This window comes from Mus caroli, unplaced genomic scaffold (genome assembly GCF_978045245.1).
Source record: "Mus caroli unplaced genomic scaffold, Mus_caroli_1 scaffold_18, whole genome shotgun sequence".
NCBI lineage: Eukaryota > Metazoa > Chordata > Mammalia > Rodentia > Muridae > Mus > Mus caroli.
Window position 1 is genome coordinate 55,444,507 of NW_028227273.1, and position 14,330 is coordinate 55,458,836.

The 14,330-nt window shown below is 35.2% G+C and overlaps 1 protein-coding gene across 1 annotated transcript; it reads right to left on the reverse strand.

The window, feature by feature from the left end:
- Positions 1-3,112: 3,112 nt before the first annotated feature.
- Positions 3,113-4,051, reverse strand: LOC110312593 (olfactory receptor 2B11-like). Its single transcript, XM_021186307.1, has one exon. It carries the CDS (start codon positions 4,049-4,051, stop codon positions 3,113-3,115), a length of 939 nt encoding a protein of 312 aa, XP_021041966.1.
- Between the last annotated feature and the right edge of the window lie 10,279 nt (positions 4,052-14,330).

Here is a 14,330-nt window from a genome sequence, read left to right on the forward strand (position 1 = left end):
CTTTTTCTATGTAAACTTTTTAAGAAGAATACCATCTTCTACATTACTTACAAGGGGGGAATGGAAGAACTCTATGAGGTCAGCAGAAACTATCATACAATGGGACAAACTCAGGAGAATTCTCATCAAACTGCTGCAGAAGAGGAACTCAGGGCATCTCAAGAACATTTCTGTCTAAATCTACTGTGTCCTTGGGACTGATAACCACAGCCATATGTGGTGGGAAGAGTTGTATCCTCAGAATCTGAAGCAACCCCTCCCAAAGCTAGTGAGTTTCCCCAGACCATTACCAGCTCTCCTAAGCCTATTCCTGGTTTTAAAGGAGCTTTATTTTAATCTTTCTACCTCAGGGCCTTAGGGAAAGCCCCCAAGGCCTAGGCTGCAGATGGTTACTAGCTCTGTCAAGCATGTTCCAGGGTTTCAGAAGGAGATATGTCATTTTCCATACATGCAGACCTCAGGGAAAGGCTAGCTTGATCAGGCCAGCTTTCAACACAACAGTTTTTGTTTGTTTGTTTGTTTGTTTGTTTAAAACCAGTCCAAATAGTTGTCGCCTGGTGTCATCTTGCCCATGTAGCAGAAGTATGCTTTTCTCAAGAAATCTAAACCTCTGTGGCGCACCAGGCCATAATGTTCATTGTGATCCAGTAATGCCACATTGAGCAACTTGTTAGAGATCTCTGTATGGGAATGGGCCTACTGAATCATTGTAAATTAGGGTTGTTTTCCTTTCTTATTGTTTGGATCCATATATCTGGACAATTCTGGTGAACAAACGTGTGTCCTAGCATTTTAATCTCTAACGGGCCTTGTTAGCACACTACTTATTTGTGAGTGTTTTACAGGCAGTCCTCCCTCAGCTAAATTCTACTTGTTCTTTTACATCAGAGTTTAATACTGGATTGCTACCTAATACGTGGGATGCAACTTCCACAAAATTAACTCCAACTGTATCTTACACGTTAATGTGAATATGTAGAAACAAGGGTTCTTTGAGTTTGGCATATTGCCAAGGATGTTTATTTTCCACACAAGCCACTGTGTAGATGCAGCCCCCCACAGCAAAGTTACTCAGAGGCTACCTCTGGGTCCAGGGGTGGTTAGAATCATAAGGGGCCCTACAGGTACACCTACACCAGGAAAAGACGCACCAAACTAGCTCCTGGTGCTCAGGCCCTGCTCTTCCACATAGATGGCAGTGACCCTGTGCTCACTGTGGAGAGATTTCGGAGCTTGTCTGATTGCACATCACAGCATACCAAACCACTCAAGCGGGCTCAGTAACTAAATGGAACTAGCCTCTTCCTGGCACCTAGAAGAACCTTCCTCCTTTTTGACTGGCAGGTCTGTCTGAAGCGTCTGATTGTCTGGCCTGTCTTGAGTGACATGGGCACCTCCCTTAGGGTTTGAGCTTCCTGGCCCAGAATTCCAGGCAGACCCTTTTTTCTGAATCTCCAAGGATTTGCATTTCAGTACACTTTTGCCTGACTTCCAATAGCTTACCCATCTATCTCTCACCTATGACCATAGAGAACCCACCACTCCAGCTTGCACTGCTGGCCAGCCAGTTCCTCCCCTTTCTGGCTATTGAACTTGTGCTCACCAGCTTCTGACACACACACAAAAATAACTTGCCTCAGAGCAGGGTCATGCTGATCTCATATTCTGTGATGTTCTGTACTTTCTCATCTTTGTTAATATTAAGAAATTCCACAACCATAAGCTCCACTTAGGACCAGTCAGAATACAAGTCAATTAGAAATGTTCTAGCTAGCTAGCCAAAGTAGCTTGGATCAGAGCCAGCCACCAGGCCACACTTCCTGCACATGCATTCAATATCCCATTCCTGTCTGACTGAGCTCAGTGTTTATGTGGGTTTTGGGGTAACTCTTGGACTCCAACAGTTTGATTATGTTTTCTTTTTTTCAATTTATTCAACTGAGTTCTATATACTTATGTTGTTTTGTAATAATGGCTATTATCCTTTTGTTTCTTGTGCAGGTGTGATTTTCCTGGGTTTTTTTGTTTGTTTTTGTTTTTGTATTTTTTTGGTTTTGTTTTTTTGTCAGAACAATTTTTTATTGCCCTTTCAATTCTGAAGGATAGATTTCCTGTACATAATATTATTAGTTTGTAGCTGTTTTCCTCTCAGGATTTTGAACACTTTATCCTCTTCTCTTCTATTCTCTACTATAATGTAAATTTATGCTTAGAAAACTGACTTTATTCTAATGAAGATTACCTTATGTTATGGCTTGATATAATCCTATGACCCATGTGATTGGATATTTGGGAAACAGTTGATGTTAGCCTTTTGGGAAGTAGAACTATTGGTGGGTAGGGCCTAGATGGAGAAAGCGGGTCGCTGGGAGATGATCCTTGAGGATTACAGTTCCTTTCTTTAATTCCCTCTCTTGCCTCTGTCTTGCTTTCTCTCTCTTTCCTGGTCAGATCAATGTAACAAAGAGCAGACACATGCTCCACAAAAATGCCTTATTAAATAACAAAGTTTCAACATCAAATTAATAAGCCTTCTTTCATGAACTGTAAAGAATTTTATATGATAGTTTTAGGTTTGAGTGTACAGAATTGACAACTAAATTATAGAAATTTCAATTTGTAATGGAACATATTTTGAATATCATTGCCTTTAAAATAAGCTTCATTAAAATACACTTATTTTTATTAATGTAATTCATTTCTTTCACCTCAGAAAAATGTTTTTTTTTTTCCTCTTATTGATTCATGTCAATTTTCAAAGGCACATCTAAATGTCCCAGTTTAGTTCCAGAAATGTTTCCAGACTGTTCTTCATTAGTAAGGTCACTTTCTTTTTTTCAGTGATTCAAGACTTATACTAGCTATGTTTTAAAAAGAATTAAATATTTACACATCGTTTTTGTCTATTTGTATATTTTAATATATCATTACAAATTCTTTATGTAAAGGTCATACACTTCATCTGAATTAAAAAAAAATCACAATGCTGTAATACTAGAAATGAGAAAAGCCATGCAAGAATTCTATATTGTGTGGACCTGGAATATATGATCATTATTAGAGAAACCAGTATAAAATTACTACAATTATTAATTTTAATACCAAAGAACTTTCACTTTGAACTGAAAATGCTTCTCAGGAGCTTTTTTAAGGCACCCTTTACATCCTTGTTTCTTAGGGTATAGATGAAAGGATTCAGTGTAGGAGTTATCACTGCATAAAAGAGAGCCATGAACTTGGGTTGGTCCCGTGTGATGGATGAAGAAGGCTGAAGGTACATGCTAATGGCTGGACCATAAAATAAAGAAACTACAATGAGATGAGAAGAACATGTCCCAAAGGCTTTTTTCCTTCCTTCAGAAGATTTAATTCTAAGTACTGCACACCCAATATTAACATAAGAAGCAAGAATTAAACACAGAGGAACAGCCAGTATAAAAATGCATACCACAGAAAGTGCTAGCTCATTAGACTCCTTTTCACCACAGGCAGTTTTTATGAGAACTGGGATTTCACACAATAAATGATCCAGTTTATGTATGCCACACAATGGCAATTGTAATGTAAGTGTAGCCTCTGAAAAAGCAAAGATCACACCAGTCAGCCACATAATAGACACTAACAAAATGCACACTCGTTGGTTCATGATGAGGGTGTAGTGGAGAGGTTTGCAGATAGCCACATATCGATCAAAGGACATAATAGCCAAAAGTAGACATTCTGTGCCTCCCATTATGTGGAAGACATAAAGTTGAATAACACATCCAATGTAAGTAATGGTTTTTCTGGAGGTTCCCAGGTTAAACAGCATCTGAGGCACAATGCTTGTGGTGTAGCACATGTCCAGAAAGGAGAGATTTGTGAGGAAAAAGTACATGGGGCTGTGGAGACGAGGGTCTAAGGTGGACACCAGAATGATGGCGATGTTCCCCATCAATGCCATGGGATATGTTATCAGAAGAGTAACAAAGAGTGGGAGTTCCAGCCAAGGATGGTTTGCAAAGCCCAGTAGGATGAATTCTTTTGGGTGGCTTTCATTGGTTACAGCCATTCTCCTTTGATTTATTTTATCTATAGTTTAGAAGTACCATGTTAACTTAAACAATAGATAAATAAAGAAAACTTATTGAAAACCAAGATAAGTGCCAGTCACATACAAAGATAAATGCATAAAATAACAGTAGTTGGTTTTTTTTGTTGTTGTTGTTGCTGTTGTTTTTGGGATCTGGAGAGCTTACACAGTGCTTAAGAGTACTTATTGTTTTTCTTGGAAACCAAGCATGTATTCCCAGTACCATGATGAGTGTAGCACAAGTAACCACATCTCCAGCACCAGAGAATAAAATGCCCATTTTTGTCCTTGTATGGACATGCCCCCACAAGTACATATAGGCATAAATAAAATAATAGTAAAAATTAAAAATCAAATCCTACCTTTAATAAAAATCCTAAACACCAAGAGTATGGCATTCTGTACTTCAATTCCTTAACAAAAAATGTTTGCCATATTACATTACTGTGTCCAGAATAGATAATTATTTTCCATAAGTAAAGTACAAAAAATTCCATGATAAACATTAAGAAATAATCTGATCATGAAGCACTGCTACAGAAGATTATTTCAAGAATTCTACCCACAGATTAAAACAAACCCACTAACCAACAAACAAGAACAAAATCCCCAAGACTGAATGTACAGAAAAGAATGCAGCTCAGTGGTCAGGTAATAAATACTAGTATAAAGATTACAGAAGAACCAAACATTACACAATTGAAAACATAATAGGAAGTCATACATACCTTTCAGAATTAAGTAAGAGTTACTAATCTCAATTTTCCAATTAAAAGCCAGAGACTGCCAGACTGGAATGAGATACAGGAAGGAATTATTCATAGCAAGCAAATAACAAACAAACATTTGCAAATGAATAAAAGTGAAATTACAAGAAAAATGGATTCAAAAAGCAAATAGTATTAGTTATAAAAAAAAAAAAAGGTTACCTTTGTACTAATAAAAGAAACTATCCAACAGTAGCACCAAAATTCATGAGGAATGAATCATACAGGAAATGTTAGCATATCCAATTTCAGTAAGGAATACTAAACCAAAAGTAATGAACAGATTCTAACATAACTTTAGATGACTACATTATGAATACTAGACAGACCATTCAGCTAAACAAAACAAAACAAAGAAACTGCAAACATACCAACAAACAACCCAATAAAGATGAATACTAATTAAATCAAACAGAAATAAATTCATGTTTTGTTTTTGTTTTTGTTTTTGTTGTTTGCTTGTTTACTTTTTTGCTTCCCCTTATCCCTCTAAAACTAGGTTTCTCCATGTAAACTTGGATGTTCTGGAACTTTCTTTTTAGATCTGGCTGGCATTAAACTCAGAGATCTGCCTGCTTCTGCCTCATGAGTACTAGGACTAAGACATGCACCTCCACTATCCAGCAGCATAAATTAAAAATGAATTAATCTCTTGTATCTTATAAAATTGTAATGGACTATAATATAGATCAACAGATATAGAATCTGCAGAAATTATATTAAACATGGTAACTAAACAATGTATCTTTAAATGATGAGTGTTATCATTGGCGGTTTTTGGAAGTAAATTAATTTTTCCTTAAAATTACGTGAAAGTACAAATACAATATAACATTAGCCAAAGGAACAGAATGAAAGCTGTTATGAGATTATAGCTGTTGTTGGTCTGCATTTAAACAAATAGAAATGTGCTCTAAATAAATTACATATTAGGGTACATAAAGGATTTAAGAAAAGAAGAACTAGAAATATTAAAATTATTAGAAGAAAAAGAGTAATAAAACATAGGCAGAAATGTAATCTCCTATAAATTTGAAAAGTCTACGAGAAATCCAAAGCACATCCATGAATAAGTAAATCTATACAATGCTCAAAATGAAAAACTGAAGTGGTCAAGGAAAGTGAGAGTAAAACAGGAAATCTGCCAACAAAACAAAAATCAAAACTGAATTGATTTATTGATAAATTCCTACAGACCTTAAGAGAAAAATCAATATCAATGTTGTTCAACGTATTTAACTAAGGAGAAATGAAGGAAGAGTCAAATATATATTATGTGAATCTAGCAATACCCTGATACTCAAACAGGCTCAGAACAAACCAAAGAGGAAATAAAACAACATGATCAAGAAGGATTCATTGTAGGAAAATTAAGATGGTTCAACATATAAACCAATCAATATAATATGATACAGAAATCAAAGAAATTAAATACCTTTATAATAGAAACTTCAAGAAGTGAGAAAAGAAACTTCAGGATATAGTAAAAGGTAGAAAGAATTTTCATGTTTGTCAGATCAGCAGTATTTGTGCTATTAAAGTGGTGCATTGCCAAAAGCAATATACAAAATCAATACAATACCCATTAAGTTCCAATGACACTCTTCATAGGAATAAAAATAGCAGTCTCCAAATTCATGTGGAAAATTAGATAATTTGAATAGCGAAAGCATTACTAAGCAAAAGAATCCACAATAGAGATGTCACAATACCTGCTTTAAACTACCAGAATAATTTATAATGGCAAAAACTGAATAACACTGGCTCAAAAGCAAAAATATACACCAATAGAGAATAGAAGATTTATACAAAAATTTTCCCTACTATCAGAAAAAAAGAAAATTATATCATCATAGGAAATGCATGGGTATAGAAATGTTTGTGTTGAGTGAAATAAGTTGGTTTTAAAGATACAAACTCTGTATGATTTTAAAAACATGGACAATATAGTAACAGAGCATATGACAGTAAAAAGAGAAGAACTAGTTATACAGGAGGGAGATGGCAAAGGTAAGGAAACTAATAGAGAGCATGTATATAACCAAAGTTGGAATGTCATTTTGAAATGTCTAATTTACAAGGTAATAAATGCTAAAGAAGGAGTTAGCACAGTTTCCAGTGACCAATTCAACAAATTTCAAAAACATTTTTAAACTGTAGTTAGGCATCAGGAAAGTCATCAGTATCTCAATTAAGCACTTCTGAAAACCAACATGTTTTCTATGGACTTGTGAAATCAGAAATATATACTTTCAATATCTTACCATGTTATTTAAGACGTTAATTATTTTAATATTTAGGCTTTATAATAATTAAAAGATCATAGTAATAAAATTTTAGCTATCTAAATATGGCATCTAAAATTTCATTTTGAGGTAAATGGAAAAAGAATTAAGGAGATCAAAAGTTTGAGTCGTCAGCACACTGGGTGATTAGTCATTTGGTAAAATTACTGTCACTCTTCATACTCTTGATAGGCTAGCACACAACTGAAAAAAAGCATTCATAGTTTAGTTATCAACAACTTTGTGCTGACAATTCACTTCTGAAAATTTCATGAAGAAGAGAAAGTAAAAACTGTCTTTTGGTAGCTTAAGAATGTGATCTGGTAGTATATGACCACCACTTGATTAGTAAATTAATATTTTAGTAATTTTAGTAGGCAAGTTACTAAATTGTTTTGTCACTTCCATACCATCTCAAATCTTTACTTCAATAGTTCCACCTGATAGGAGATTTAGGCTTTTATGAAATGTGCTTCACACCTGAAAGAGAATAACAATACACAAACAAATTTTTATTATCTAATCTACGTCCCAACACCCTGTGTTACTATGCCAGTTGGTTCTGATATTTGTAATGTCCTTTGTAGATAAAAACTTAATACAATTATCTTGGATTGTAAAATAACAGCACTAGTAGCCTAGGTGTGTTTCATGAATGAGGATGACACCTGGATACTTCACTTAGCTGACTTAATTTATGATTCTATTTTTTAAAGATTTGAATTTGGAAACAAATATTGACCTAATTTATTTTACAATTGAAAATTGGATGTGAAATAAATAACAATGGCCTGGGGAGATAGCTCAGTAAGAGCTTTCATGAAAGCAGAGCTAGGATTCAAGTTCAGTACTCAGTACATGTGTTCAAAAATACTGGGTGTGATGGTGTATACTTGTAATCTCGACAGTGGGGTAGTAGAAAAATCACATATCCCTGCTAATTTCTAGCCAGCCACACCAGGATAATTGTTTAACCCCAGGTCAGTGAGAGACCCTACCTCATAAAGCAAGGTATACAGCTTTTAAAGAACATTAGACATTGTCATTTGTCTTCCACGCGTGCATACACATAGTCTCTCTCTTTCTTTCCCTGTCCCTTACCCCCACAAATCTACTCACCCGCATACAAAGAATTTTACTTTATTTAAACAAAATTTTAATAATTTCAGTTTTCACACATCAATTACAACGTAAGATTTATATTGTCTGTTTATCTAGCATTTTTATATTCACATTTAATTTGATCAGCCATTGACTGTTCTTAAAGCTTTTAAAAGAGTATTTAATATTACAAATTCTCCTAGAGATTACTATATGGAATACAAGAGTGGTGATCCCTCTCCTTTTTTTTTTTTTTTTTTTTTTTTTTTGGTTTTTCAAGACAGGGTTTCTCTGTACAGCCCTGGCTGTCCTCGAACTCACTTTGTATGTAGACCAGGTTGCCCTTGAACTCAGAAATCTGTCTCTCTCTGCATCCGGAGTGCTGGGATTAAAGGCGTGCACCACCATGCCTGGCTTCTGTTGACATCTTAGTTCATTTTGTATTATACAAATGTTGTTCATATTGTATAAGGTTAGTTTTGATTTGACAAATGCAGGAATAATTCTCGGCCATTTTATTTCTCTTGGTATTTATTTAACAACTACACAGATGCCCCTGACTTGTTATTTACTCTGAAATATATACATATGCTCTTTAATTATATCATAATCTCCCATCCTTTACATTTCATACTCATATTCACTTAATTTAGCCTGTTATCTCTTTAGTATCTTCTGCTTTATGTAACTTTCTATTGTATTTCACTACAGAGATCTGTTTTCTTACAAAATTTAGTCATTTTAATGATTTGTAGACTGCATTCATCTTGGGATCTTTGAGCATCAGCTCATCTGTTTATTCTGGTATTTCTCAGTTATACTCAGTTTTAATCAAATGCTATTTAATTTAATTTGACTTATGGCATTTATTAGATATATACATAGTTAAAGACCAACACATTAATAATTTTTGTCTGACCCTAAAACCTATATATGAAATCTGTCTCTCTCTCCCTCTCTCTCTCTCTCTCTCTCTCTCTCTCTCTCTCTCTCTCTCTCTCTCTCTCTGTCTCTCTCTCTCTCTCTCTGTCTCTCTCTCTGTCTCTCTCTCTCTCTCTCTCTCTCTCTCTCTCTCTCACACACACACACACACACACACACCCCTGCATCTAACTCCCAATATGAATAATATATCACAGAAACTTTGAATGTTTACTCAAAACTGATTCCTATGGTATATTTTAACAATTAAATAAAGCCAACACTTTGTTTAAATATTCAGTATATGTCAAAAACTCTACTTGCTCAAGTTTATACAAATTTAAGATAAAGACACCGAGAAAAAAAAAAACAAATAGGATGCTAGTTGTTTCTAAAACTCCTGAACAAAATATTTTTAATTTTAGAGGTTTCCTGGGTAAAATATTGTATGACATTCATGTATACAATAGGTACCAGTATCCAAACATGTTTCTACCTTCCCTGAGACCTCATGGCGTTTGAAACACTTTATTATTTAACTTGTTTTTACATCTTCCACTGAAGTGAAATTATGAAAAGATTCACTTAAATCTTTCATATTTTAGAGAAAAGAAAAACTGTTGCCCACAGGTACATAATCAATCATAAATCTCATAACTTACTTTTATAATTGGCACAAGTGCCATAGAACATAAACCAGGCAGCTAGTAGTAGAATGTATCAACCAAGGTTTTTGAGTATACTACTGTATGCTTGCTAAATGTAGCCTCTAATATTGGAGGCATTGTTTTCAACCAGACCATTCATTTATCACTCTCCCAGGTGTGTTAGCACAGAAAATTTCTTGGGAGAGAGCTCTCAGTGGAAATGTTTCTTATGTACAATTAGCAGTTACTAAACAGAGGTTGGGAGATATCTGCTGCTTTTAGACATGCTTTTTTTTTTTTTTTTTTTTTTTTTTTTTTTTTCCCGAGACAGGGTTTCTCTGTATAGCCCTGCTGTCCTGGAACTCACTTTGTAGACCAGGCTGGCCTCGAACTCAGAAACCCACCTACTTCTGTCTCCCAGGTGCTGGGATTAAAGGCGTACAGCACCATGCCCGGCTACCCAGACATGCTTTAAAGTAAACACATCGAAACTCACAAAACACTTTACATAAGTATTACATTGAATGTAATTAAAATAAGTAAATTAAGCAATATATAAGTAAGTGAGTCTTTGGAATTTCTATACGAATTTAAGTACCTTCATTCATTCTTAGAGTAATTCATATAGTTTTGAAACAATTGAAGTTATAATTCAGGCTGTTGCCAAGACTAAGAGAAATGTAAACACCAGACCAGACAGAAATCTTTCATCTACAACTGTATACTGTTTGCAAGATATAGGGCAATGGTGTCATAAAGTTTGTGGGAGTAACCAACGAATGACTGATTTGACTTAAGGGTTACCTCATGAGATGTATTCCATACCCAACACTGCTTGGGTGACTAAGAAACTGAGACAAGATCACCCAGAGATTTTAGATAAATTCAAATAACACTAGTCCCAAAAAAGAAAAAAAAATAGACAACGAGAAAATCATTCCTATGGATATTTTTCTACACTCATAAATGAGTGCCCTGCTCAATCATCATCAGAGAATGTTCTTCCTACAGTAGATGGGACCACATATAGAGACAGACAGGCATTATATACAGAGTGAAAGACCTTGCAACACTAAGCCTTAAATGTGAGGCCTTTATCAATTTGCTCACCTCAGAGCTCAGGGAACACCATGGAAGTTGAGGCAGAAAGAGATCAATGGCTAGAGGAATGGAAGATACCAAGATAACAAGGCCCTGGAAATCAGCACAAGCAAAGCTTTGAGACAGATGCAGTATGGAGAAGCCTCACACAGATCTGCAGTAACCCCCCTTTTTTTTTGAGATTCCTCTGTGTTTGAACAAGTAGGTCCCTGATTATCATGCTTTCTCTTGGGCTATTTTCTTTTTGTTGGTTTGACTTGCTCAAATTCAATGCAAGTTTTTGTTTTAATTTTATTATTCTTTATTTTGGTACATTAAAATCTAAAAGAGTAAATGAATGAATGAATGAATGAATGAATGAATGAATGAAAACCTAATTGTGATCAGACCTACTTAGAAGGTTAGATTTCCTCCATGCAGACATTCCCCTGCACCCACCCTGAGTCTTCTGACACATACCAAACTGCCTTGGATAGACAGCTGTCCCCCAGACCTTCACTGTCCATCCAACTCTCCAATTACCTTCATCAGACCTGCTTATACAGAACCATAGAGGTTATGTTTTTACCCTGCACCCATTCCCCTGTCCCATGCCCATAGTCCTCTGGGGTATGCTTAGTAGTGCAGAGCAGCATCTTATCACCTGGAGCTCCATTGTTCCATCACCTCTTTGCCTGCCTTCTCCACCACAAACTCTTTACAACCTTGTCTTCAGGAGCACACTTAACTGCTGGAAGACTTGTAATGCCCCCTGAGTTCCATTGTTCAGCACAAAGATATCCAACAGAGGCCTGCCTCATCATAATCTTCAAGGTTAGCATTGGCACCCCACCAAACACACACCTGCCACAACTGAAACATCCAAGGACAAGTATATGGCTAAAGACCAGCATAGGAATACAATTCAAAAAAAGCAAGGGCACTATAACACCTTCAGAGCACAGTTATCTTACTACACCAGCACTGGATATCCTAATAACCAAAGCACAAGAAAATAATTATAAACCCATCTATTAAGATGACCGAGGTTTTTAAAGAAGGAAATGAATAAATTGCTTAAAGAAATTTAGGAAAAACAATCAAACAGGCAGAAGCCTTTAGAGAGAATAAACATAAATCCCTGAAATAAATACAGAAAATACAATTAAACATATGAAAGAAATAAATAAAACTCTACAAGACCTGAAAATGAAAATAGAAGCAATAAAGAAAAGACAAACTGAGAGAATCTTCGATAAGAGAACAAGAATAACAGATGCAAGCATCACCAACAGAATACAAGAGACAGAAGATGGAATCTCAGGTGTAGAAGATATAATATAAGAAACTGAACACCAGTCAAAAAATATTAAATAAAAAATTTCTGTCATAAAACATCCAGGAAACCTGGGATATCATGATAAGCATTAACCTAAGAATAATAAAAAATAGAAGATAGGGAGAGTCCCCGCTCCAAGGAACAGAAAAATATATTCAATAAAATCTTAGAAGAAAACTTTTTCAACCTAAATAAGAGGTGCCTATAAACATACAAGAAGTATACAGAAAACCAATTAGATTGGACCAGAAAAGAAAACCACCCATCACATAGTAAACAAAACTCTAAATGTAAAGAACATAGAAAGAATATTAAAAGCTGCAAGGGAAAATGTTCAGTTATCATACAAAGGCAGACCAATTAAAATTACACCCAATGTGTCTCAACAGAGACTATAAAAGGCACAAGGGCCTGGACAGATTTCTTGCAGCCTCAAGAAATGTACACATGCCAACCTAGACTACTAAACCTAGCAAAATTCTAAATAACCATAGAGGGAGGAACTAAGATATTTCAAGACAAAACCAAATTTAAATAAGATCTATCCAGAAATTTCAAAAAAAAAAAATACTAGAATGAAAACTGCATTCCCAAGGAATATAATAATACCATAAAAATCATACGAAATAAATAATTACATACCAGCAAAACAAAAGAATTACATACACAAACACATGGACACACACAAGCACACTAACTCCACCAACTAAAAAATAACAGGAGTTAATAGTCACTCTTTATTAATATCTATCAACATTAATGGACTCAATTACCCAATTAAAAGACTCAGGCTGACAAAACGGATGTGAAAATTGTACCCACCATTCAGTTGCATATAAGAAACACACATCAACAATAAAGATAGAAAAGTCCTCAGAGTAAAAGTTTTTCCAGGATAACTGACTCAAGAAGCAAGCTGCAGCAGCCATTCTAATATATAATAAAATATACTTTCAACCAAAACTAAGGAATAGAGACAGAGAAGGATACTTCATACTCACCAAAGGAAAAATCCACCAAGAGGACATCTCAGTTCTGAACATCTATGCCCCCAAAGCATGGGCAACCACATTTGTAAAGGAAACATTGCTAAAGCTTAAATTGTACACTGAACCCCACACATTAATAGTGGTGGATTTTAGTAGTGCACTCGCATCAATCAACTGGTTATCCGGACAAAAAATAAACAGAGAAATAATAAACCTACCTGATATTTTGAATCAAATGAACTGAGCTGATGTCCACAGGACATTTCATCAAAACACAAATGAACGTACCTTCTCAATACCTCATGAACTTTCACCAAAATTGATCAAAATGTTGGTTAGTAACCAATCATCCACAGATATAAGAAATTTGAAATAATGCCTTCTATCTTATCAGACTACCATGGATTAATGCTGGACTTAACAACAACAGAAACAACAAAAAACCTACACAATCATGGAAACTGAACAACTATTTATTCAGTGATCACTGGGTCACTGAGTAAAGAAATAAGAAAGAAAAAAAAAATTAAATTCTCGATCTTACAGCACAAGCCATTGCTGTTCTATTCAGGAATTTTTCCCCTGTGCCCATATCTTCGAGGCTTGTCCATACTTTCTCCTCTATAAGTTTCATTGTCTCTGATTTTATGTGCATATATATCAGATGATGGCCTAGTCGGCCAACATTGGAAAGAGAGGCCCCTTGGTCTTGCAAACTTTATATGCCTCAGTACGGGGGAACGCCATGGCCAAGAAGTGGGAGTAGGTGGGTAGGGGAGTGGGGGGAGGGTCTGGGGGACTTTTGGGATAGCATTTGAAATGTAAATAAAGAAAATACCTAATTAAAAAATAAAGTTAAAACAAGAAGAAATTAAAGGCTTTTCAGACTTCAGTGAAAATGAAGGCAGAACATACCCAAATTTATGGGAAACAATGAAAGCTGTGCTAAGAAGAAAGTTATAGCAGTAAGTGCCTCCAGAAAGAAATTAGAGAGTTGTCTTAACAACAATTTAAAAGTACATCTGAACACTCTAAGAAAATGTAAACACACAGAAGAGGATAAGATGGCAGGAAATAATCAAAATCTGGGCAGAAATCATACTAAGTTTTAAAAAACAAAACAAAACAA